The 27,234-nt window shown below is 43.8% G+C and overlaps 1 protein-coding gene across 1 annotated transcript; it reads right to left on the bottom strand.

The window, feature by feature from the left end:
- Positions 1-1,696: 1,696 nt before the first annotated feature.
- LOC143127675 (phosphatidylinositol transfer protein beta isoform) lies at positions 1,697-27,234 on the bottom strand. Its single transcript, XM_076289306.1, has 11 exons — positions 27,185-27,234; positions 23,034-23,064; positions 20,482-20,627; positions 19,746-19,837; positions 19,568-19,575; positions 15,763-15,837; positions 15,267-15,350; positions 10,689-10,766; positions 8,293-8,403; positions 7,856-7,978; positions 1,697-3,245 (listed from the first exon to the last, which is right to left on the bottom strand). The coding sequence occupies exons 1-11, from the start codon at positions 27,202-27,204 to the stop codon at positions 3,198-3,200; spliced, it is 816 nt and encodes a 271-aa protein (XP_076145421.1). The 5' UTR covers positions 27,205-27,234; the 3' UTR covers positions 1,697-3,197.

Genomic DNA, 27,234 nt, shown 5'->3' with positions numbered 1-27,234 from the left:
AGCTCAGAATCTGCTGACTCACAGGCACAGCTGGCGCGCACGCACACACACGCACACACACACACACACACACACACACGCACGCACGCACGCACGCACACACATGATTGACAGAAATAAAGTGCAAGCACAAACAAGGAAAAAGTTCTTACTCCCAACTTACAAACATGCAACCACATGCACACGTATTACTGGTCAGAACAGCAGGACCGCTGAAGATTAGGCGGTTAGGCACATGTGCAATTTCAACTCCACAGACCGGTCTGGCTTGTGAAACGCAAGCTTTGGTGGCAATTTCTCATTTGATGTTAGTGGAGTTCAAAATGAACTGGGAACCAAACTAGCTATACACTGCCATTACAGGAGGGCTAGCAATGAAAAAAAAAAAATATGAACAAAAAACACATGCAATGGCAAGTCTCTTTGTTTAAATTTATTGGACAGGAGTTCAATTGCCAAATAGTTTTTTTTTTTTTTTTTGCAGGAAAAAACCTGCAAACCACACAATCAGACAGACACACAAACGGTCAAACAAAAGTAGCACAATATCATACATTCACTAACACATCCCCTGAATTTCATCATGATCAGAAAAAAAATGACAATTAAAAAGGCGTACAATTCATTTGTTGTTGTTGTTGTGTGCGAGAGTACAGTTAATCGATTTCAAAACAAGGCAATTAAACCGTGATTACACATCTCATAGGATATACCATATAAGACTACAAACAGGATTCCAGAGGCACCGGCCACTTCAGTACTATCAACTTTGTTTTGTTTGTAAACCATGTTAAGGAGACTCCTTAGATAACCAGGCAACCGAGTAGCATGCCAACTGCAAGCCATCCAGTTCAGGCTTATAAATGTCCACTATGGAGAGTTAAGGTGGTCAGAGTCGTCAGAGTGTCCCAACAAGATTGGGATTGAATTGAGGATCTGTTCGTTTAGATGCACATTCCGACAGTGTATGGGCCACTGTGGCCTGTGCCGGCGGGTTTGCAGTGCACACAGACTTGTCCGTTTCTGATACAAGACAAGGGGTATGCGAGTTCTGCCATCCACAAGACCTCCACAGAATGAAGTAGAGGACATGATAATCCAGATGAGATCCTTCAGCACAATAAGGAGTCGGACAACTGAAATAATAATGTAAACTCTGAGAAAATCACTGGTGACTGAAGCCCACTATGGGGGTCAGAGGTTGGCCTAGACAGGGATGGGATGGGATGGGATGGTATTCTTGATGGCTACAGGTGACATTATATGAGTCAAAAGAAGGTAGGAGTCAAACAAACACAATTGAAAGAAATGACCATTTCAGGATGCTTTTTAACAGCAAGTAAAAAGAACTGAAGCACTTTGTGGTTAGTGACGAGCTAACAAAAGGGTTAAACGTGTGCCGCAGTGCTGATGATGGTGTCGTGTAGACCCTGAGGAGCAGCAAGTGAAGTAGCATTAGTGAAAGGCTGAGAGTTGGCGAGCCAACAGAGATCATGGGACCATAATACCGATGCATTCCATTTATGCATTGAACACATTTCCTCAGAGTCCGTGTGGCCATTCCAGAGATTTTTTTTTTAAGGGTAAAATAAACAAGCAGTTGTATGGTTAAGTGTGAAAAAGGCCAACTTGGTGCAGTGATAAATGTGTGTGTGTGTGTGTGTGTGTGTGTGTGTGTGTGTGTGTGTGTGGGGGGGGGTTAAGTCGTACAGTTACCTCGAATCATACATTTATGCACACACTCAATTTTTGTCTGAGTTGAAATCCCAACATTAGACAGAAGAAAGAAAACAAAAACATAGAATCATAAGAGGTATCTAAGGCAGCATGGCTTAGTGAAAGGTTTAAAGCATGGGAGACCACCACAAGCCCAGTCCAAAGGGGGTCCTCTTAGTGCCAAATCACAAGTCGAGGCGTTTGTGGGAAACATTTCTTAACTAGTTGAGACCCATAAGCCTATTGCATCTTCCCATGATTGTAGATGTTACATTTTAAGGGGCATCTATTCACTTAACTTACGTGCAAGTGCAGGGCGTTGTTGTTTCGGGAAACCTGAAATGGTGTTGATGTGCATGTGCATAGGTTAGAGGTTGTGCCACAAAAGGAGGTTTACATTCACTGCTAAATTCAGCCCAGCAAGGCACTAGTCTGGTAACATGAACGACTCTGTTGCGGTTGTTAAATCACAACTCAGAGAGGGACATATATCTTGTACTGGGTTTTCAGAGAAATATAGAGGAAAAAAGCAGCTTCACTTGCAGTGCAAAACCATCACAACCGCAATACCTAGAGGCACCTGCGTGAGTGACTGCATGTTTGGTGGCTGAGACCTACATAAACAAAGTAAGGCATTAATAAACTAGATACCTGTAGAGATCTGCCCATCCAGGATGTAGAGAAGACCAGTCACTGCATAAGCTTTCACACCTGGGAGTGTGAGTGTGTGTGAGTGTGTGTGTGTGTGGGCGGTGAGACAGTAATCTCTTAATGAATGCTGAGGCAGGAGAGGACACGAGAGCAGGGATGTGAGGGGAGAGGGGAAAAAACCCGACGACGCCCCACAAGTTCCACCCTGCCCAGAGAAAATACATTTTGCACGTCACCTCTGGCAAAAAAAAAAAAAAAAACAGCGTATGGAGGAAAAGAAACAGGACACAGACATGAAGAGCAAGGACTTGCCCCTAGCGGAATGAACAAGAACAAACAAATTAATATATACTTGGGGAGGGGGGGGGGGGGTAGTAAAAGCAACTAGCTAAAGTCTGGATTAGATTTTCAGAGGGCTTGCTCTGATATTAGCCAAAAGGAAAGCTGTGCCAATTGTGAGATGTCTGTGGTAGGAGACCATTGTTTTTGGTTGTGTTCCTTTGCCTTACGGTCAGCCTGCGATCTGCCTCTGGAATGAAGTGAGGACTGGACTGGACAAGGGGGAGGAGAAGAGAAGGCAGTTCTAATGCAGGCCGTTGGGTAAAAGAACCATTCTCTGTCATTCTCAAAGCACTGATTATTCTGTCGACAGAGGTTGGTAGTGATTGGGTCAATTGTCGGGGACCTGTTCTAATGATCGACAGTGACGAGCCCCGTTCCTCTCCTTCTTGATTGGGTGGGAGGACGTAAAGGAGCTCTGCGATAGGTTGTTTTGGGAGATCTTGTAGGCGTTTTCATATCATGGTCGCAGTCATGGGGAGATGTTGGTCTCATTCGTCGGCAGCGCTGGTTCCTCGCACTTGACCCTTTCTGCGAAGCTGAGATAGAGAACAGACAGGATGTACAAGAGGAGGGAGAAGGAAGTGAGATAGAGGGAGGTGGCAGTCCTTATATAGAGATAACCGACAAACAATACAATGAATATCCACCAATGACGCTTGTTATGTGAGGGCATGGCAAAAACTGGAATTCTGCAGTGTAAAAGCAGGCTGCTGCGACTCGACAGGCCTTCAGGGGTGCTGATAAGTACAGTGTAATGCAGTAAGACAGTGTAAAGACATATGTGATATGAATGATATCAAATATGTCCTTTTTTCAGAAACATTTTCGCAATGTTAATCAAATAACTACTAAGTCTGCTTAGCTTAGACGCATAGTTCAGCTTTAAGCAGCGTTTTCTTTAGTAGACGAGGCAGAAGAGAAGGGCTTTGAGTTACTGAATTTAGTGATTCGAGGAGAGTCTGAGCTCGTGTGAAGTTTTGAGAAGCTGCACTCCAGACTCTTCATGGCCAATCGCTTACAGAAAAAAGCCCAAGTAGAGGTTGGATATGAGACAAGACCTGACGATCGGCCCATGCCGAGGCGAGTGAACGAGAAGAAGCCCTCCGTTTTCTACAGGTTCCACAACCTCACCTCCATTACTCCTTCATCTCCCAACACACACACACACACACACACACACTCTCTCACTCTCTCTCTCTCTCTCTCTCATTTGCAATCATGGCGCAGGTGCTTTTTCCAGTGCAGAATTCCATTTGTATGTTAATGAGCCTTCAAGGAACATCAAGATTTTTTTTTCTTCTTTTTTTTTCTGGCAGCCTATGCCAAAACACACACTTTCATACACACCCACACACACAGGATGCTCATGCACAAACACATCAATGCGTCGTCACACACAAACACCTGACAACCATCCTATGTTGTGGCAGAAGCACAGAGAGATAAGGCGGGTTAGTGGCTAACAAAATGGAAAGACCTCTGGCCTTCCCCATACATACAACTCTTTGTACACAGATACAACCACCAACAGTGACGTTTACCTATGCTCATGCAACACCCTACCCCCCCTTCATCCATTCATCTCATATGTCCATTCACTCAATTAACCATTCATGCACAGTGAATCCCCATTCTGTCCACTCAACAACCCACTGAACAGTGAGATTTTATTATCTCGAGAACGATATGGGCAATTCGAAATGAATACTACACGGGCCATTTACTCAAACAAAAATGAATGAACGATGACATTCATCTGAAACAGAGGCAGAACAAAAAACAGCGTTTATTAACGTTCTGACTGACTACTTAACATACTATGGCGGAGGGAATCAATTGTCTAGTCTGGGGACAACAGAGCTGGTGGGGAGGTGATGTGGTTTGTCAGCTGTAGAAATAATGCCCTTGAAAACAGACATATGGAGTGATATCTGTGGCACTTTGTAGAGAAGCTAGACTTAAGACGGTCAGCTTCTTAATAATGCAAAAATGTTGATTAAAATCCCCTCACCGGCTTCATTCTGGAGGGTAGCCAGGCGTTTTAAATCTTTGGCTCTCTTGACTTCTCGGCCCATCAAAGGGCCTGCACTGGCACTGCCAGAATCCTGCCGACTACGCCAACTCCGAGGTAGGCACTCTGCACGGGTCGGCCGCTTTCTACTTTTCAAAATGAATAACACATGGAGGGCAGGGGCTGGACAGAATACAGAGCGAGTGCGCGGAGGGAAAGAAAAAAAAAAAACAATACTGGGGTGAGCGAGGAGAGGAGGAGGAGGAGGAGGATGAGGAGGAGGGGGAGGAGAGGGAGAGACATGAAAGCCCTGCACTGGAGCGGGGACAGGAATGCTTTGGCGCGAGCCGTCTCAGGCTAGCCAGGGATCAGATTCCTCTCCTGCCTCCAGTCCCCGAAGCAGCCAGAGGGCTTGGGGCTCGATGTGGAGCGCGCAGCCAAGATGAACAAGTGCACTTCTCGAGCTGGACTGTGAGCTCGAATGGTTTTCATTAAGCTTTGGTTGGGTACGGTGCTGCTCTTCGCAGTACTGATTCATAGCTGCCTGCGAGCCTATGGGGTAGCCAAGCTCAACTTCCCAAAGGGGTCATTCATGGATCGACTGAAAGGCATATGGAAGCATGGCATGCTTCAGTGTGGCATTCTGGTGGTAGGCTCTGTAGTACCAAAGATCTGAGAGGACTGGAAGCCTCCATTTTGTGTGTAAATGAGTTTGACTACCTGCCAATCAGCAGGGTGTTTTTTGCACACAGCTGGATTCAATTGTGGCGGCCAGAGGCTAATATGAGAGGGCAGTTTGAGACAAACAAACACCCACACACACAAACACAAACACACACACACACACACACCATCCTCCCACTCCCCCACACCCTACATTTTGTTGAGTGGTTATTTGCTTGGTCAGCAATACTGCTTTATGACTTGGCAGAAGTTCCATATTTCGAAAGCCTTTGGAGACTATCAATTAACATTAAGGGGGGAGAGACACACAAATGAGCACCACACTCAAATGTTACATTTTGTCATCGTGACGGACAACACGTACACCAAACACACGGTCACCACTACTAGTAGTCGTGCTACTGTGTCACATTTCCAGCCTTGTTAAACCTACACATGCATAACACAAACCTTTTTGACACAAAACTGGTGGTTGCAAGAAACATGATCATGCACCTCAAAGAAAAAACCCCAGCATGAAAGAACAAGCGAGAGCGAAAGAAGAGAGACGAGAAGGAGTGAGAGACAAAAGGGATGAAGGTGTGCACAGAGGAGAAAAAGCAGAGCATCTGCCAACCCCCGTGTGGGTAGATGGAGCCAAGATGTCTGCTGGCAGAGCCGGTCCCCCGCGGAGTTGCACTTACACAGCCTCAAATCAGACCTACACCTGGAGCGGCTACTCATCGGTGGCCTTCGTGCCTCGCACCAAGCCGGTCTTACGCATCTAGACGCAAAATGAGACCATCAGCAGATTGCAGGAACAAAGGTTTGGGGATATGGAGGAGGGGGGGGGGGGGCGTTAGTAGGGAAGCAGACAGACAGAATGGAGAGAGAGAGAGGCAATGCAGGCAGCGAAATGCTCAGCAGCTCCACTCTCGCTGGGAGTTAGTAGACATCAGTGGCTGGAATGGGGAAGAGAGGTGGACTAATGCCTAAAGTAATGCTAGACTACTGGAGCTAGAAAAACACTGGTAAGAGCTACTCACATTACAAGTGTTATTCCGAAGTTACTCAATGAAAACAAACTATTGATGAACAGAATGGCTTTTTATGGCTTCAAGTGCAACCTCCCTTCCCCAAAAACCACAAATACAGTGATCCAACAGTCATCTCATTTTCTTGCTCAGGGCCTAATGAAGCACTTAAGAGTACAGCAGCAACATAATTACACATTGACGAACAGATAAAAATCACAGAGGAAGGATTAATTACATTTGCTGCATTTTAATGATTGTGGTTAGGAGAAAATCAGTAGTGACAAAAATATAGACTTCATTACATGGAATGGCAGTGAAATTACACTGCGGGTAATTGGCAGATTCTGAAAGCTTACAGTGGCATGGATGGATGAATGGCAAGACTGGGGCTGATTATAGAGCTGATTATTTAGCTTTGGGAAAATGATCAGATGCAGAGCTGAAGAGGAGATCTGAAAGCTGATGATGGTCTCATGAACCTCGTTTCCACTATTGTCCATGTTGAAGTATCCCGTTACAACAGAACTCATTACCAGTATTAGTTCTTTACAGAGTTAGCAGAGCCTTAATCTCTGAAGATCTATTACGGGAAATCATGAGGAGGTCGAACCTCTGGGTGCAGAATATAGAACCAAACTCAGAAGGGAGGCGGTGCCTATCTGGACAGGGTATTTGGACAGAGCAATACTCACTTTAAACAGCCACCAGTCCCAGTTAACACAGTAACAAATAGTGACACCTATCCTACTCCCCATCAGATAAAAACAACCTCCAGATTCCTTTACCATAGATCTCCTGCTTGCCTCTTATTCTTAAGGGCTTCTCTTCTTCACCTCTCTAGCCAGTAGTAAAAGAATGGTTCCAAGTGCCCCTGTTGCACAATCCTTACAGTGAATTCAGTACCCTAGCCACAGTACTCCAGCATGCTAGCCATGCTTGCACCTCATGGATTTGGCACTGGAACTTACTCCTTAGCACAAATCACAGTTTGCATAACTCTACAAGCCTAAATTAGCAACAAATATGTTTTAATGAGTATTTAGACATTTTTGGAGTTCCAATGGGAAACCATTAGGGATTTATTGTAGTAATGTGTTGATACTTTCAGAAAAAGCAAAGTGCCGCACACTCTGGCTGAACATTAAAGTATTTATTGAGCGATGACGTTTTGGCCTGGGGCCTTCATCAGATCGTGACACAGAATGTTGATACTTAACAGAATTAAAATTATGGCAATGTGTTAACATTGACAGAATAGAATAGTCAAACTATGGTCGTAATCTAGCCAAACCAGGACCATCAGCATACCCAGCCCTGCTAGAGACTTTTGCAAAAAGGCCCCTTTGATGTCAAACACACCACATGCCATAAACAACTCCAGAGGACTCTGTTAGGGAATACATGTGTGTGTGTGTGTGTGTGTGTGTGTATGTACCTCCTCCAGCTCTTTCTGCGTCTCTGCCTCCATTCTCCTGATGTCCTCCATGGTCAGCTCCACCCACTTATCGATCCAGCAGAAGAGCTGGCGGTGAAAGTTGGTGAAGATCCGCTTCTCTTGCTGATAGGTGAGTGAGAGAGAGAGTTATACATTGATAAAGAGAGAGAGAGAGAGAGAGAGAGAGAGAGAGAGAGAGAGAGAGAGAGAGAGAGAGAGAGAGAGAGAGAGAGAGTGTGAGAGAGAGTTACACATTGATAAGGGGAGAGAGAGAGAGAGAGAGAAAGAGAGAGTTATACATTGATAAAGAGAGAGAGAGAGGGAGAGTGTGAGAGAGAGGGGGAGAGAGAGTTACACATTGATAAGGAGAGAGAGAGAGAGAACACAGCAATATGACAGGATATGAGGTCGAGGGGAGCGTGTCTATGGTAACTCACTCTGTGAATGAAGCTCTCCACTTTGCTCTGCAGGCCCCACCACTTGAACTTGACGGTGACCAGTTTATAAGCGCACATGCGGGGGCAGTCTGGCTTATTAGCCAGCTCCTTCTGCAAGAAAGCACACAAAGACAAGCAAGAAAACATCACTGCTACGGACATGCTGCGTGTGTGCTCATTTGTCTGTAGTAGAGATCGATCCCTGTATCACCCCATGACATATGGGACAATCACAGTGAAGCCGACAAACACGCTATGCAAGGGCGGAATCGCCACTGCTTAAAATGCATGAGCATTTAAACTTTCACACTCAATAACAACTTCTGCTGGAGAACACAAAACAGCACGACGCTTTGACAGACAGCCACCTAAAAAGGACCAATCACAACGCTCCACTTATAACACATTCTGCTGAAGCGCAATAAATAGGTAATGCTTTGGTGGCGATGCTTTTGGTGAAATGATAATCAGGAGTGGAACAGCTGAGTGTTTTTTGTGAATCTCTGATTAAAAAAACAAGGAAAAACTGGGTGATCCAGACAGCGACAGGGGCCGAGAGAGAGAGAGAGAGAGAGAGAGAGAGAGAGAGAGAGAGAGAGAGAGAGAGAGAGAGAGAAAGAGAGAAAGGATATGAGAGGAACACAAGGGAAAGAGAAACAGAGAGGGAGGCAGAGAGTGTGAGAGAGAGAGAGAGAGAGTGCAAGAGTGAAAGGAAGAGAGCACATAAAGAGGTTTAACTCTTGATAAAGGGGAGCGTTTCTCGGCACATGACTCCGTCTGTGACACTACTCCCGCTAGGACTGCCTTTGTGGCCGGCAAGCGCAGATGAAAGGCGCTCGTGACGCGATAACACCGCGGATCAGCCGCGCCCGCCGCTGACATTATTAACAACGGGGACCCGCTAAATCTCTCCTCTCTCCCTTTCCTCCCCCCCTGCTCTCGCGCTCCTCGCGCTCCTCACGGCTGTACGCCTGCTCCCTCCATCCCAGAGTGCACCTGGTTAATTAATCATTTTGATTTTTACGGAGCGCGAGGGGGGATAAAAGGCCTGATTCCCTGTTGCAATAACCAGCATCCCTCTGACGTTTGATAACACGACCAAAAAAAAAAAAATTCAAAATGTGTGTGTTGGGGATGGGGTTATAGGTGGGGGCTGGGTGGGGAACATCAGGAAGGAGAAGAAAAAAAAATGGGAGAGAGGGATTAAAAAAAAGGAATGAAAAAAAATGGAAAATTGCAGTAGGTTCAGAAAAGTTGTCCCTGCCAAACAGAGAAACTCGACTTAAAAAGGATTCCACATCAAAACGTTTAGCGGTGACATTTTTCAACTCTCCCGCTCAAAGGAGGAAGTTTTGAGGAGTGCGGCAAAAAGCGGGGTGCGATACGGGCGTGTGTGTGAGTGTGTGTGCTCTGAGATAGACCACAGGTGTCGGCACAGAGAAATTGAGGTTTTGCTTTGGCGTTTCGGCTTGCTTTCTTTCCGTCTGGAGGCAGGGAAAATCCCATCTAATTAAAAAAGGCTCCCAATAAAAATCTGAAAGGCTTTCAACTACTTTGGTGGAAAGCTTGGTGCTTGAAGAGTTGGAGTTCTGCCTGGCAAAATGCAACTGCAGATTCATTTCTGTACGTGAAAGTAAAAAGACTGTCAATTTGCATGTGCTTCTGTTTATGGTAGAGCTTTATCATAAAAACTCCCTTCAACTTAAGAGAGGGCTCAAGCTACTCGGAGAAACTGAAAGGTAAAACCCTCATACATTCTGACAGATCTAATTTTGAGTGATGCCCAGGCATAGGCACCTCCAAAGAAAAACAGAATAAGTATTTGTTTAGACAATACACTTCTGTTTTACTCAGCCACGATCAGTTTTACAAACACAACATTTACTACTGGAGGAGAGCTCAGCAGACAACAAGTGCCTTCTGTTGTCAGAGCAAAGAACAAAATAGTTCATTGAAAAAGAGCTCATCTCTTCTATAGACGGCAGAGAGCCAGCTGAGACACACACACACACACGCACACAGACAGACACACACACACAGCCCAGAGGCCCACAGAGGGCAGCTTTAATCTAGCCCATCAGTGTGATTTCTATTACGCTCAATTAGAGCTGAGAGAGAGCCATTTATCTTCATCACACCTCAGCCAACATCTTCCACAACTCCATCCCTTTCTGCCGCTCGCTTCTCACCCTCTCGCTTACACACACACACACACACACACACACACACACACACACACACACACACACACACACTCACACACGTAACCTCATCCTGTTCTCACACCCTCTTTCTCTCTCATGGACTCACTGACATTCACACCCATAATAACCCTTTTCTCTTACAGACTCTCACTCTGCCACCCCCCGCCGATCCTCCACCCCAGCGGTCCTTACCTTCCAGTTGGGCCCCAGCGGGCCGCGGTTAGTCTTGGCTGATTTAAACAGTGCTGGGTCCTCATCTTCCTTGTAGTCCTGAAACAGACAGACAGACAGAACAGCATACCGCCATCAGGACCATGTTCACATATATAATAAAACCCATGGCTTATTTGAAAGCGCACATGCATTCATTTATTATGGTTGTTTCATGATGAATATTGACATGCGTTCTAAGACTTCTTGCTTGCTTCTTACTATCTTGCTATCCCACAAGGCCAGAGTGATGGCAAAGAATCGTTCCATTTTATTTAAAAAGGGTATGACTAATTTTGGACATGCCACTTTTCATAAAAATGTTTTAAAAAAAAGGATGAAAACGCTTCTTTTTTTGATTCAATGTTTCTACCACATTGTCTTACAACCTTTAGCCATGTGGCAGTGTCATTTTCAGTCAGAAAAAAACATATTGGTCAAGAGAAAGAGAAAGTCTTTAATATATATTTGCCAGGGGTATGAATCATGTTGCTCTTAATTGTTTGCATTTCCTGACCAAAACATACATAGGTCTCATTGAGGTCAAGTTTTAAACAGCTTCCTTACTGAGAGAGTGAGAGAAAAAGTGAGAGTCAGGAAGAAGGGAGCAATGGAGAAGTAGAGATGGAGAGAAGTGAACTTAATGAATAGGAGAGTGAGAGAAAGAGAAGGAGAGAGGAGGGAGGAGGGAGAGCAAGAGAAAGAGGCCGGGAGAAAATGGTAGCCACTAAAACAGATGAGCGAAAAAGCTTTACATTTCGGCACAGCTCGGGGCTTTCGCCACTGTAAATAAATCATGACGTGCCTGAAGCTAAAAGCAGCGTTTCAGGGCTAGTAGTCGACAGGAGGCAGCTAAACGAGTGTGTGTGTATAGTGAGTGTGTACAGACACAGACACACACAGACACACACACACACACACACAGACACACAATAAACCATAGTCTTCTTAAGAACAGCCAGGGTGCAGTGCCTCCAAAAACAATGCGTGACTCTGCACTAATGAGGTAGGAGGAGAATTGAGTTGAAGGAGATGAGCATGAGCGTGTGTGTGTTTGTGTGTGTGTGTACACGCAGGGGCTTTAATTACTCTCACTGACTGGTCGGTGGTGCAGCTCGGTAGGCTGCTGGCGGCCATGCCTCAGGCTATGGACTGATAGGGCCCACAGACACACACTGTTGCAACCAGCTACAAGACTACTGCTTCATTAGCCACTGAGAACCCCACACACACACACACACACACACACACACACACGCTGTCTGCCCCCACCTCGGCTTCTCTATCGCCACCCCTCTCTAGCAGAGCCAGACTAGTGGATGGAAACATTAAGCATCTACATTGCTGCACGAACACTGTGCGGACAGGTCTAGAATATAGATAGGGTGTCTTACTGCCACACACACGCACGCACGCACACGCACACACACACACACACGCACGCACGCACGCACGCGCGCGCACACGCACGCACGCGCACACACACACACACACACACGAGCACACACACACACACACACACACGCGCACACACACACACACGCGCACACACACATGCGCACACACACACGCGCACACACACACACTGAAGGTGGCAAACTAAGAGTTCTACTACACTTTGAGGTGGAAAAACGAAAATATTTCTCGGCATCCCTCCCCCTCATGGCTTTCCAGTGGCTCTAATGTGTCAGTTTGCGCTGGAGGCTTTGACCGCTGTTCTCTTGGCCGTAGACGCGGCGAGCCGGCCGCTGCGGGTCTCAGCTCGCGTTGGTGTCGGCCGCTGAACGGCAGCGCTCATGTGAGCGGACAGCCGCCCCCCAGCGCCACTGACCGGTAGTCAGATCCCATCTCCGAGACGTGACGACGACGGGGGGGGGGGGGGTGGGGGGTGGGGTGGGGGTTGGGGTTGTGATGTAGTCAAGGGCGCGACGGTCAGCCTGGCCTCAGACCAGTGGTGGGGAGAGGGACAGGGCAGAGAGGAGGAGTTTGATGCCAACATGACAGGAGGGCTGGCTGGTATAAGACTTTCTGAAATAAGAGAAAGCAAGAAGGATTTGGGGAGAAAATGTCTGCCTGGCTTTACGCCTTCCTGTGGGTTTGCAATGCGCACATGTAGTGCTGGGGGGGCTACTGTCAGACAGGGTTAGTGTCTGGCCAATGCAACAGTGGTCAGAAACAGCCCAATGGAGAAGGGAATCTGAAATCCCTATACATGAGGTTTCCAACACACACAATGTTTTGCTGGAATTTTGCTATATAGTATTTTAGCTCCTGAACCACATCATATTCACTTAATCCTATTCCTATCTCAAACATCAAATACAGGTCAAGATCCGTGATGACTGAAAACCTTTCATGCCTTCAATTAACACAAAAGGCTTTGTAACCAAGCATATTTTGCCATGTCCTTTAAGTAAACGGATTTAATAAAATCTGTCAGATGCCTGAACTAAAAGCAAGCCTTTATGATGAAATGATGAATGTGAAGCGGACACAAAAGTAATTCACAAAATAACTCTTCATGAGCCCTTGTCCTTACACTAGAAAAACAGCACAACCTGCTGGGGAAGTTCTGAATTGCAGTCCTCAGACAGAAAGGCACAAGTCTACTACATGCTCATCAAGCGTGTCTCTTCACTCATAGGGAGACACACACACACACACAATTTATTTATGTCCACATGAAGAAAATGGTACAGGGACACAAATATTAAGAATGCAGTACAATACATATGCAAACCTATGGACCAGTAGCATGCACCAGGTCTTCACAATATCACTTAACTTAAGTGATATAACTTAACAAGCACAATACTCAGTTCTTAAGGGTATAAGTAGCAACGTCTCCGCCATATGTGGCGGCTGCCAATAATAGCAGAGATGGCACAGTACTTTGCAAGCTGTTTAGCCCTCCCTTTGGCCATCCCAAGTAGTTGCAGCCCTCTACCAGCCTGTGTACGTGTCCTAGGCTACCAAATATGAATACGAGTAGTCTGCACCTATAGCCTAGCTCTGAGATGGTGTTTCTCTCTCACACACACACACACACACACACACACACTATTTGCCTTTAAACTGTTGACTACTGTATTTAAAGTACCATTAGGACCCTTACCTCTAACCTATGAATTCCCCATTAAAGATCTGCTTCCATTTACCTCCAAAGTGCAATGTAGCAGGCAAACAGAGAGACCCATTTTATACATGTTATGACTATTACTAACCACATGATGGCATCAACACATAATCTGCATGTGATGAATAAAAATAAGCATGGGTGCTACACCCATGAGCAGATGTGTTGATAGCAGATCATGTGTTTGCTAGCATGATCTAAAGCACAGCACAGATTAGGGCACAGGCTCAGGGCTGGCCTGAGGTCAGTGAATGACAGAGAGGCTAGTCTTAAATAGAGAACCAGAACTAGAGTGACTTCAGGGTTCCCACTCTAAGTGAAATGTAAAATTCCATGACTTTTCCCTGACAAAAAAAATGAATTTGCATGACCTATAATGAAGGGTCCAATATACCGACCAAAGATTTCAGAACAGTAAAATAATCTTTTACTTTTATAGAGCGGGAGATGGATAAAGGGGTATTGAATAAACAAAGTTGGACTAACCACTACTACTCAAGCAAGCAGTACAGCTAATAACCAGCTATACACCAATTCTGAATGTAAATATATTTGTATTAATGTGCTTTGGCAAGTAAATGTTAAACTGCTACAACAAAATTCCCTGATATTCCATGACTTTGCCCCCTAAATTATACAATTCCCTAACTTTCCATGCCTGGAATAGAATTTCTAAAATGCCATGATATTACAGAAATTCCATGACCCATGGGAACCCTGAATATAAAACAAGCATAGAGCCAAGGGGAAAAACAAATAAACAAGCATTGAAGGCTAAGCGAGGGGGAGACAGAGAGAGAGAGAGAGAGAGAGAGAGAGAGAGAGAGAGAGAGAGACAGAGAGAGGGAAGTAGACAGTTGTGTCCACTTAGCTGCTGAGTACATCCAATCCTGCCACATCCTGAGAGAACAGCCCATGTTACATGATCAATAACATAATAATCCATATTTTTTTTTCTGTTCATTCAATAGCCAGATGTTATTTTCATTATTATTATTATTATTATTATTATTATTATTATTATTATTATTATTATCATAATCATTATTATTATTATTATTTGTATTACTATTATTATTATCTATATTACTATTATTGTTGTATTGAATGCTTTGGCAACACTAAAATTTACATTCATGCCAATAAAGCTTGTTGAATTGAATTGAAAATTGAATTGAGAGAGAGACAGAGAGAGAGAGACAGAGAGAGAGAGAGACAGACAGACAGAGAGAGAGACAGAGAGAGAGAGAGACAGAGAGAGAGAGAGAGAGAGACAGACAGACAGAGAGAGAGACAGACAGAGAGAGAGACAGAGAGAGAGAGAGAGACAGAGAGAGAGATAGAGGAGAGCTGTATCTAGGACTGCTGCTTTTTAAAGGATGTGAGTGATTCCATGTATCTGGAGTGAGGGCAGAGCTACTTACTCCGGGGGCCACTTGATCTCTGTCGGCGATGTCAATAGGCACCACCTCCACCGACTTCCATGTTGCGTTGTCGAGTTTATGGACCTGGATAAGGAAACGTCATTCATTACCTACAGGCTTGTTAATAGGCAAGTCACATGCAGTGCAAGCCTTTTAGGTGTCCTAGTACACAGTCAGGTATTAGTGCAGTCGGTCAGCAATCATATGTAGTGAACACATTTTAACATCATTCATCATCACTTCAGTAATTCAAGACAATTTAAACTGTAGTATATTAATATATTCCCCCCATTAAGCTTTTGCATTATTCTATTCACTGCTGTAACACTGCAAAATCCTCCACTGTGGGAAGAATTAGCATCCCTCTAAATGGTTGGATTTATGGAGAACACTGAACTCTTTTAAATGTCACTTGTGATATTAACAGTAATCATTAGTATATAGCCTATAACTTTAAGAAAAATACAGACTTAACCTCATCTGTACATGGACTTACATTTTCAACTGTTCCGAGATCAGGCTTATGCCAGGTCTCAATTTTGATGAAGAAGTCATCTTTCATGTATTCATTCTGTAGAGGGAAAGAACCAGTTGAGGTTAAATTAATCTGGACGTGACTGTGTTTAAGGTAAAAAAAAAAAAAAAAAAAACTTACTTTAAATCACTTCTATATTTAAACAAGGGCCCTGTTCTTCAGACGAGGATTACTGATTTAAAGGGATTTTGCTGTTGACGATTTTGACACAATCTTGGATTTTTGCCTTCTTCAAAGCTGCTGCTGAAGTGGTTGTCAACACAACGAGTCCCATGTGCTTGAGCGTGCTCAGAAGCAGGCTTATCAGCGTAAACAGGATTATATCAGTGTAACAAGCTGGAACCTAACAGTGCAAGCCTTTCACAGCCACGGCACTGCGTCATGGGCACAGTAGGTAGAAAGGCAAACATAAACCACGCAGTGGTGAACTTTCACTATGGCGACAATGGGGTCAAGACAATGTGAATGTTCAGACCACTGAGGTGAGGTAGACACCTCTGTAGCCACATGCTAAAACAGAGAGACTGAGGAGCCATCACACACAGTGGTGTAGTCTACGTGATAACGCAGGACTACGCAGTATACCCACTTAAAAAGCATCACCATCTCAGTATACCCACTTAAAATACAGTATACCCACTACAGCTAACTAGACTACACCACAGTATACCCACTACAGCTAACTAGACTACACCACAGTATTCCCACTACCGTTAACTAGACCACAGTATACCCACTACAGCTAACTAGACTACACCACAGTATACCCACTACCATTAACTAGACTACACCACATACATACCCAACAAGACTACACCACATACATACCCACATACCCACTACAGCTAACTACAGTAGACTACACCACAGTATTGCCACAACATCTAACTAGACTACACCACAGTATACCCACTACAGCTAACTAGACTACACCACAGTATACCCACTACAGCTAACTAGACTACACCACTGGTCACACACACTTTAACACACATACACACCTCGTCACTACTTATTAAATCCTGTTAAATCTTTCTTTCCTTATCTTTATACATAGTTGTGGATCTCTCAGGACACCAGTGCACAGGAAGTGGGCAACTAATGTGCCAATGCACTAGCACTACATATTTTATAATACCGTAAAACTTCAAATAATCGCCGAGTCCCTAAGAGACGCCTGTCTCTTTTAAACGCCTGGTGTGGCTACAGGTTTGGGTTAAAGGCCGGTCTCCAGTAGAGGCCTGGTCTGTTTTTTTTGTTTCGGGTTGTATTTAATCTTCTAAAACCCATCAGATCGTCTGTTTAAAGATTCGCAATGACACAAAACCGTTACAGAAAGGAGGTTACAGCAGTGTGAATTAGATGTTGCACGTCGTTACAAGCCGTCGCAAAGCATTCACATGTCTGGTCACAGTTGAAGTTGCTGCTCATCTTGTTGCGAATCTTGGGTGTGATTTGGGCTTAAGTATGGCGCAGACTGCGCACGTTATGATTAGATGGCATTAAAAGACTGCGGTGGGGAAAAGCTAGAGTTCCAAATTGTATAACTTTTTTTCCAATATGAACTATGCCTATATGTCCGACTTCGTCATCGTTCAATTCATCCCTTGTGTTTAAAATTTGCGGATAGGCCGATGGTAAGCTTGTTTTTATGCTGGCAACAAAACCAGAACGGTTCGCGAACGTTATTCTTTATTCTAAATGCCATGGCGATAAAGAGAAAGAAGTCAGAAAAGGAATTTACCTTAGACTAGGCTATATCAGAGCCCGTCTACGGACATTCTCTAGCTATATAACCTACTGAAATAGGTTAATGATGTAAAGTCAAGTGCGCTTCTATGGGACTGCTGTGTGCGCGCACAGTTTTTATTGATGAGTCGGAGTGGCAAGTGCTGCGCATAGTTGCAGTGGAATGTGGCTGCCCAGGGCATTATAAAACCTCTCACTCTTAGACCTACTCATACACGGCGGTGAAATGGTGTATTTAGCTGTCTAAATTCGAATCATATGCAGGGGGAGAAATCGTCGGACATCCATGATTATTTTGTTATTCAGCACCCCTGGTCAAAAATATGTTCCCGCGAGCCTGGAATTCAGGCTATGATTTGAATGTAGAATGTTGTCAAATGTGGCAAATACAAAACGGGAGAAACAATATGGTTCATGCTCCCTCATGCTGTTTCATTCGTGCCGAAAAGGAGGGAGAATGAAACATTAAGCACGTTCCACTTTTGCATAAATAATTCCTGAACGGTTTTGGTCAGGGCTGATAATGCAACTGTATTTGACAAAGGACCGATATAGGCTATTTGCTAGTGACAAAATATGAGCTTTCAGTGTGATACGATCTCTTTGTAGATTACGTTTAATTAAAACGTGTTTTATCTGTTCTGGCTATCCCCGCTATTTGGATCTTACTGTATCTCACTGAATGAATGATGATCCGTAATTGTCATCAGATAGCCTAGTCATGTAGGTAGACATTCAGTGTGTTTGAAATAATTAATTCGATAATATTTTCCATCTTTGCAGAGGAAAAGTTTTGTGTAAAGGGAATTAAAGGCCTGTCTCATATAGACGCCTGTCTCTAATACTAGCCGGTGCACTTTGGCGATTTGGGAAAATAAAAGCCCGGGCTATTATTTGGTGTTTTACGGTAGTATCTCCATGTTAGCCTCGTGAGACCATCCTGATCTCGCGAGCTTTCAAGGTCTCACTCGCAGATCAGTCTGGCAACTTTTCGTTAAAGAGAATTTGGAGCAGTTCACCAAACGAACGTCCAATCAGCGTTGGCTTTGAGGCGGGTTGAGGTGTGACGCAACGAACAACATGACGGCATCCACAGATGAGATGAGCATAGCTATTATATCGCGCAAGTTTTATTCAAATTAGAAAGTATTCCTGGGTAAGCTGTGAAGCTATGAGTCTCAGCCATGCAGCTGGGAGGAATGAACGACACAGACATCCTCCACGACCAATTCCAGTTCATAATGGAGGAATATCCTTTCTTCAGAAGTGTAGGGCCTACCGTGAAAACTTGATGGGAATTGTCGTTGATTAGGTTCATGTCACATACAAATGGTAAGTTAAAAAATAGTAACGTTAGTTACGTTACCTAACTTAATTGTATGTTAAACGAAGGCATTAGAAGTCCAATCAGCTAACCAGTATTTCCGCCCCTTCCCAAAAGTTCTTCACTGAAAAGTTCCCAGATTGATATGCGGAGCAAATCCATCTGGCGGAGTCAAATTATCTTCATGTAGGAGACAAATAAAAATCCTTGAATCTTTGAATATAGGTCCAACTATCACATTAAGACAGCTCATTGAGTGGTCACAGCAGTTGAAGAAGAAAAACAATAACAATACAAATAACAGCAGCAGTATTCAGGACACTGCAGACCCTCTGGTCAATCGAATACAAAATCCAGCATCAAGATAATACACAAGGACTGAGGTATGTTGACCTTCTACCTTGTATTGTGGGGAAATCTGAATTAAACCGGAACTATAGTTTTTAAATTGTGAGTGGACACACGTGTGTACACGTGCACACACTCACACACGTGCACACACTCACACACACACAGATCAGGTAAAACAAGGTGACAGCGTGCTGAATGAAAGGCATTAAATGACACACCCTGATATGTCTACAGGCGCATTCCAATGAGGAAATGATGACGCCACTACACATGGCTGCACATAAGCACAAACACACCCACACACACACACAAACATACACATTCCTTTTCAAACCCACTTACCGTTACAACTGCAGCAAACAATGGAGGCATGCAAAAACAAAAGACAAACAAACAGACCGTTAGAATAGAACCAAACGACATGCTAAAAATAACCAGGAATTCAATTCTTTATCTGCTAGTGAGGTGCAACGGAAGGAGATAAAATTACAACAACAAAAAAACGGCACAAGTTACTCACTGGTCCGACAGTAAGGGTACGCATTCCAGGCCTTCTCGTGGAACACGAGAGACCCTTCTGGTGCAATCATTTTCACGAAGGCTGGAACTTTACTGTGAAACAAAACACACATCCAATAGTTTTGCACAGCGATTGCAAAAGATGGGCTCCAGTATCTCTACTGAATATGGTTTATAAGACTACGGGCTAAACTAACTACGCTGAATCCCACCTGGGATTCGAACCAGCAACCCTCTGATGACCAGCGCGGCTGCCTAACCTTTGGGCTAATCTGCCACCCCTGGGTATAAATTATAAAAGGAGCACTTACAATCTACAGACCTGCAGGTAAAACATATAGAAAGAATTTATTTGTGCTTTTTTACAATAAATCTTTGTCATAGCTGGTCTGCGTAATGTCTGCATTAAATCTCCATACGATTCACTGTGCATGTGTGTCTCTTCATATGATGTGTGTAGCATGTGTGTAGCGTGTGTGCATGTGTGCAGCGTGTGTGCATGTGTGCAGCGTGTGTGCATGTGTGCAGCGTGTGTGCATGTGTGCAGCGTGTGTGCATGTGTGTAGTGCAGCGTGTGTGCATGTGTGTAGTGTAGCGTGTATGCATGTGTGTAGCGTAGCGTGTATGCATGTGTGTAGCGTGTGTGCATGTGTGTAGCGCGTGTGTGCATGTGTGTAGTGTGTGCATGTGTGTAGCGTGTGTGTGCATGAGTGTGGCGTGTGTGTGCATGCGTGTACCTTTTCAGGTGGTAGATTTTGTGTGTGTACTGGCCCTTCTCTCCGTCCTTCACGTAGGGCTCGTTCTTGAGCACCTCGATGCCCTCCCCTCCACCGGTCTCATTCTTACTGGCCTCTGCTACCGAGTACAGCTGCCCCACTTGGTACTGAACACAGGCAGAGAGACACACACATGCACAGATTGAATGACTTGTGTGCATGCAGTGAACATACTTACACAGTTGCATTGTGAAGAAATGAGACAGAAAGGTGGGAATTCTGATTCGAGAGTTTGTGTACAAATCCGACGATTTTCAGGTTACATACAACTAAATAACCTAGGGGTTGTTAAGGGGCATGTTTTAATGGACATGGAATATGACATTTGGCAGAGGATGCTGGAGCGTGGTGGTGACACAACTAGACAGTCAAAGGGTGCCATCTAGTGGCCACAGAGTAAAGCTCTGACTCAGACGCAGCTTGCGTTCATGCCCACTCGGTGAGGTGAGGACTGACTGTGAGGACTTTATTAAGACAGACCGAGAGGGTGGGGTCGTGCTTGAGTGAGAAGGAACATTATGTAAGCTTATTTGCCTATTGCAAGCCTGCTGTTAGTGAGCTAAAAGGAAGAAACGAGCTGTGGCTTGTCAGTGATTCAGCCGGCAATTTTCCTCTTAGCAAGAAAACAACATCTTTGATGAGAGAACGACAGCACAAACACACACAGTCAGTGAACCAATAGTTCGCTGGTGCAGCCAAACCAGGCTTGGCCTTTAAACCCGTTTGTGATGCTGATAACCTTTTAATATGTTTGTGTTATTCTAACGCGTTTGTGTCATCTGGAATTTGCCAGCCGCACGTGAATCAGCCCGAGAGGGATGAGTCACTAGTTCTTAGGAGAGGCACATTTATCGTTGCATCAATCTCGAGTCGGAAGTGAGCAGTGGTTTCTCCTCTGCGGCTCTGGCTGCAAAAATAACTCCTGGGCTGCTGTGCTGAGGTTTATTGCATGTTTAAAGGCATTCATTCCTCAGAAGACAGACACTGATGTTTACAAACAGTCCCTTTCTCTTTAAGCCCAGTAATTCAGCCACGGACACCAGTGTGCATTTCATTCAGAGGGATTGGCATAAAGCATTGATGGTCATTAGGCATTGATGGTCATAACGCGTGCGGCTCAGGATCTTATGGTAACACGGAGTGACTGAGTGTGTGTGCACACACAGTTATGTAAACAAGTGGGTGTCGGTTAGGGAAGGTGAGGGGGCTGCTGGGAAAAGAGGCTTTACAGATTCAGACAAGAGCACCATTGTTTTCCCATGTGGAGCAGTCGAGAAAAACGAGGAGCAAAACGTTTTCATGAGCGAAATGTCTTTTTTAATTCACCTAACTCATAGCCGTCGTTTTTTTAACAGATGAGCCGACGGTCAAATTGAAATACAGTGACAGAAATCACATCTATCCTACTAAAGTCCTGTGTATCATGAGCTTAGACTCTACCCTGAATTAACTGCTTTTATGGTTCTCATGAATAGTGCATCACTGCTTTAAGGGCATTTCCTGAAATACCCTTTCTCTCCCCACCAAGTGGAAACATGGTACTTCGTGTTCAAATCTGCCTTGTTCCTCGCTAATAAACAGCGATATAATAAACTGGCCATAACCTGAGGTAACCCTGCTAGCCTTAGTTGATACGATCACACTGTACATTCCTGATGGTTTGGCACAGACTAGGCCATAATGCTCTTCTCTCTATATACACTAGCCTAAATGGCATTTTAATGACCCAACTACTATAAAAAACTTACATGAGCAAGAAAGAGAATAAGGAGCATGTGATGCAGTATACAGTAACTAGCCACTGTGAGCATCCAGCTTAAAGCTCCACAAATAAACTGATGACTGCATTAATTATTTCCAAGGAAATATGTTTGTTGAGTGCCAAAAAAAGCCCACACAGTCATCCCTTTTGGTTTACAATCCATTTGGTTCCGGACTCTTTACAGCATAACACGTCTATGAGATTACAGTAGACGGAGGGGGGCTAGCAGCATGGCGATGACCTGAGATAACCTTGCTGGCCTGAGTGGAACCACTTGTGCAATACACTCCTCATGAGGGTCTGAAAAACCTACGACTGAAATGCACTTCTTAGAAAACGATCCCCCCCCCCCCACACACACAAAGACTTGTGGATCTTGCAAGTGTTACACGTGAGCTTCACAAAACTCCACAAATCCTTTGCTGGGCAGGGTCATCAAGAGATATTGTCTGCACAGACTACATAGCAGCTCCTTGTATGGAGAGCAGAGACCCTTCCACCGTTTCGTAGCTCTTAGCAAAAAATAAATAAGAGAGAGGCATGACCATTCAAGGGTATTTACGACATGCTACAATAACCGTTTTAGTTGCTACCCCATTACACTCTCCTTAACATGCAGCTGCTTGAAAATCTGTGTGTGTGTGTGTATATATATATATATATATATATATATATATATATATATATATATATATATATATATATATATATATATGTGTGTGTGTGTGTGGCTGTTTAAGATTTCACTTACCTCTTCAACTGTGCATGGTAACACAACACGGCTGTAAGAATAGAAGACAATTACAGTTAAATCATGACTCGTCACATTTTCAAATGCTCTCAATACATTATGCTAGTCATGCCTGTACACTTTTGTTTTTTTCAAAACAGGCCAGACGCTAACCTCAGCTCAGAGCCTGTGATTGCCAAGATGATGACATGGAAAACAAATCTAGAGAGGCAGCGATGCCTTTCCAAGCAGACATTTTGCTGAGAACGTTGACGGAGACACACAGGCTAACTCTGTTTTTATGAGTGTCCATAGTGTAGAGTCCATAATGAGGCATGCATGGTGCATCAAAGCAAATGGTACATAAACCCTCTGGTTTCAATTTAGGCCAATATCTGTGACACTTCAACTACAAGCTCAGCGAAGGAACTGTATGACTAATGTCTGAATTGTTTAGGAAAAACGGCATGGTTTCGTAGGCTTTCCCCAAAAGGGAAAGAGACCTCTCCACACCACGTCACTTTTCAGGGACCAAATCACAGGCCTAGAACACCCTCGTCCACCCTCTTTTGCACACTGGCCAATTTAAGGTGCAGAATCACACACAGACTGCAGAAAAAATGGGCCACTACGTCTGACCAGGGGAGCAGGCCTTATGCACTGGTTTACACACACACAGGACTATCTAGATACAGTTGATGATGATAGTTATGTGGAGGGACGGTGAAAGAGAGCTGCATTCAGTTGTGCCTGTTCTGGAGGGTTTTATAGCACACTGGGCTCCCCAAACGCTTAGAAAGTGGAAAGTGGACTGATGTGGCATTGCTGACTGTCGCTGAGGACCACAACGGCCACAAAGGGTGTGGCCATGGTACAGTCCTGACGTCATAATTCCAAAACCACTCTTACCATGACCTTCAGTGCACTATACAAGAGTTTAAAAAAGCTCACTTTAGATCGCTAACTGACTACAATATATGATGTGACATAGTTTGAATGCTCCAGAACTAGGGTTGTGCAATATAGACCTAGTCTTCCAAATTAACTCGAGGTATCATGTTTTTGATCCAAGTAAAAAAATGCCTGTATCGGATCATTGAGACTTTCCTCAGCTGTCTCTTAAACACCAGTGTAGCAATGTCAGTGAATTAAATTGAATTTAATTTACGAACACGCTTAATTGACAGGTTTCTACTTATTGATAAACAGCTGAAGTGAGCCAAGAACCCATCCAACTTTGAAGCGCCTTCAGTTTTGTTAACATTGCAAGATGGGACATTTAGGATTGGCGCAGGTCTGATGCTTTCTCAGACAGTGCTCTTGTGATGTCAGTCAGTGACAGTGATGCCATTGATGTTGTCCTAATGGATCCTTCTCCCTGTCGTTTAACTGTGCAGTGTAAATCTCATTCTATGAATCAGGTAAATTGGTGAGTGGGAAATCCATCATTAATAATAATAATAATAATAATAATAATAATAATAAGTTTATTTTATATAGTGTCTTTCTCAAACCCAAGGTCGCTTTACATTAGGCTATTTCTAGTTTCATGTACCACATTAACATGCTGACATAGTTTAGAAACATTACAGTACATTAGATTGTAGTCTAAACTGTCTTGTAGCCTTTTAAGCACAAAGCTAGCTGTCAAAAATGAATCAATACACATGTTGTCACCATATTGTAGTCACAGTGTCATTGTCACCTATTGACCTTTCTTAGTAGGCCTGCTGGTTGTACGTACTATCTGGGGCATGTGCAGTAGGCCTGCTGGTTGTACGTACTATCTGGAGCATGTGCAGTAGGCCTGCTGGTTGTATGTACTATCTGGAGCATGTGCAGCATGCGTGCCATTGGCTGGCATGACCTACAGGACACATGCAGCCCTAGCAACAGGAGAGCATTGTAGCCATTGCAGAACGTATTTTCAATTCATGTTTATTTCATGTAGAGAGAAAAGTAATTATTTAAATCTAAAACAAGGGACAAAAGAAGAGATTTCATTGTATGGCCTTATCACCCAGCCCCATCCTGAACCAAACTATAAAAGGTGCCTCTTGAAAGGATAAAAACTGGTATTTGATCTGAGAAATAAACATTATGAAGCATATCTCTGCTGCTGCAGCTGATTGGAGATTACAAGTTTCCAAAGGCCACATTCAATCTCTGCTAAGTTAACACACATACAAAGTACACCATGCTGGTTTGGGTGGGGCACTGCAGCAGAACTGAATGGCAAAGTGCAGTGCTCAAATTTGACAGTTATGAAGAAAAGTTGTGAAATAGCTAGTCCTCGGTAAATGCACCATGTTGCTGACCAATTCTTCAGAGTGACCATAAATAACCCAGACATTCAGGCTAGGGAGGATAACATAACAAAACCATTTTACCAAAAAAAAATGCATTAACTTTTTTTTTAATAAAAAATAGTTTAGAGATGCAATATTGTTTTTCCATAATGTTTAAATTAAGTTATATAATTTTTCCTAAGGTGCAAATATCCTTTCAGGATATGACCATGGATATAAATACACTGATAGTTGAAATGGTCAACCCTCAAAGCATCTGAGGCATTCTTAGTCTACCTCAATATTTGGATTAAATCAGATAGCAGCTCTATCAGTTAGGAGTTTCCTGTGCAAACTCTCAGAGGGCAATGCTGACCCCTAAGGTGTGAGGTGTGAGCATGTTTGCCACCTGACAAGCACCTGTGAAAGGTTAAGCTAACTGTACACTGTTGAGCAGGGGTCTGTTGCATGGATTTATAGGAGAGGGGGAGGGGAGAATGACCGTAAAAACATCAAGAATATCAAGAAATAGTTCTAATCTGGTTGTTGATTTAACTCTGCTAATCCTTAATTTAAAAAAAAAAAAAAAAAAAAAACTGCGGCCAAACTATTTCCAGAAGCTGTATGAGCCAACAGTAGCAGGGAAATGTCCATGGCCGAGATAAAGACTGGGCTTCCCAATTCGTTTTAACGTGTAACCTAATCAAATTACAATAGGTAAAGCACAGAACGCCAGCCTTTGCAGGTGATCCATAATGTTACGTTGATGGGAATACAGAGATTGTATCACTCAATCATGCACATTTGTGTTACAGCTAATTGTTTAAGAACACTGTCCCATGTCTTGTTTACACATATGATTAAATTATTATTAGAAATCGTACTCATACTGGTTACACCTTCCATTTTAAAAATAAAATTGTAAACGGGCTCTGGTAGAATGATTCTGGATAGGCAACCAGACTGTCATCAGATTCATTTACCTGGCTACTTAAACTGAGGGAACACAGTCATCAGTCATCACTGTCTGCTGGGCGAAGTTCATAGCATAACGTTACACTTTCCAGGGACATCATCTTGGCCAGGGCAAACAGGTAACTAGACAGCTGCGTGCTTTCACAGAATCAAACACATTTCTTTCAAAGACTACACGCAAGCTACAGTGGATGATTCATTCATAAACTCGCTAGCACTAGTTCAGCTAATGTTTAGTACTAGCTCTGTTAACCTTCTTTAGCGGAATTTTCGGCTAACAGCCACGCTTAGGGCTAGTTCCTGATTATCACCGTAGCAAAGGCGTCTTTTCGTCGCATAGACTGATGAAAGTGAACTGTCTGCATGCTGTAAGGTCTTGGTTTATAGTTAGTCTCTGAATATTCTGAAATGGGTAAGTTACCAGACTTAAAGTTCAAACAGCTATAAAGTTACCGAACGTCATGCTGGCTGCACGTTTACGCAGAAGGCAGAACTTCACCGTTACCTGGCTAGCTCTAGCTAGCAAGTTAGCCTGTCATTTGTTGCTGCCTGGTGTTTCCTATATACCAAAAAACGGACGGGTTGAATGTCAAATAAACAAATAGAGTTTGTTCAAAACAAAAACAGCATCCAAGGTAACTGCGCTCAACTCACTTTAACCAACAACTGCTTCACACAAACTTCTGTCAAACCCGGTCGGCAGGCCAGACACGAAGCGAGCCGGCTGAATACACCCAAACCACATCCTGATTCGTGAAGTTCAATTTCACCTACACGTGTTACTTCTCAAAGTCGGCAAACTATTATACGACTAACTTCTCCAAGTTCTCTATGTTTGCCCAAACTGTTTGTGTCAGATTCAACTTTTCATACGCTTAAAAGTAAGAAGAGAAGAAGCATTAAACTTACTATTCCTTGATGAGCACCATCTTCGCGTATTTGCCTGCGGCTGCGCAATA

The sequence above is a fragment of the Alosa pseudoharengus genome, unplaced genomic scaffold (assembly GCF_046254945.1).
Source record: "Alosa pseudoharengus isolate Yale_2024_CS ecotype anadromous, Long Island Sound unplaced genomic scaffold, YU_APseudo_1.1 YU_APseudo_1.1_scf_17, whole genome shotgun sequence".
NCBI lineage: Eukaryota > Metazoa > Chordata > Actinopteri > Clupeiformes > Clupeidae > Alosa > Alosa pseudoharengus.
The sequence above is the reverse complement of the archived record's forward strand: the minus strand, read 5'-3'. Positions and strand labels throughout refer to the sequence as shown.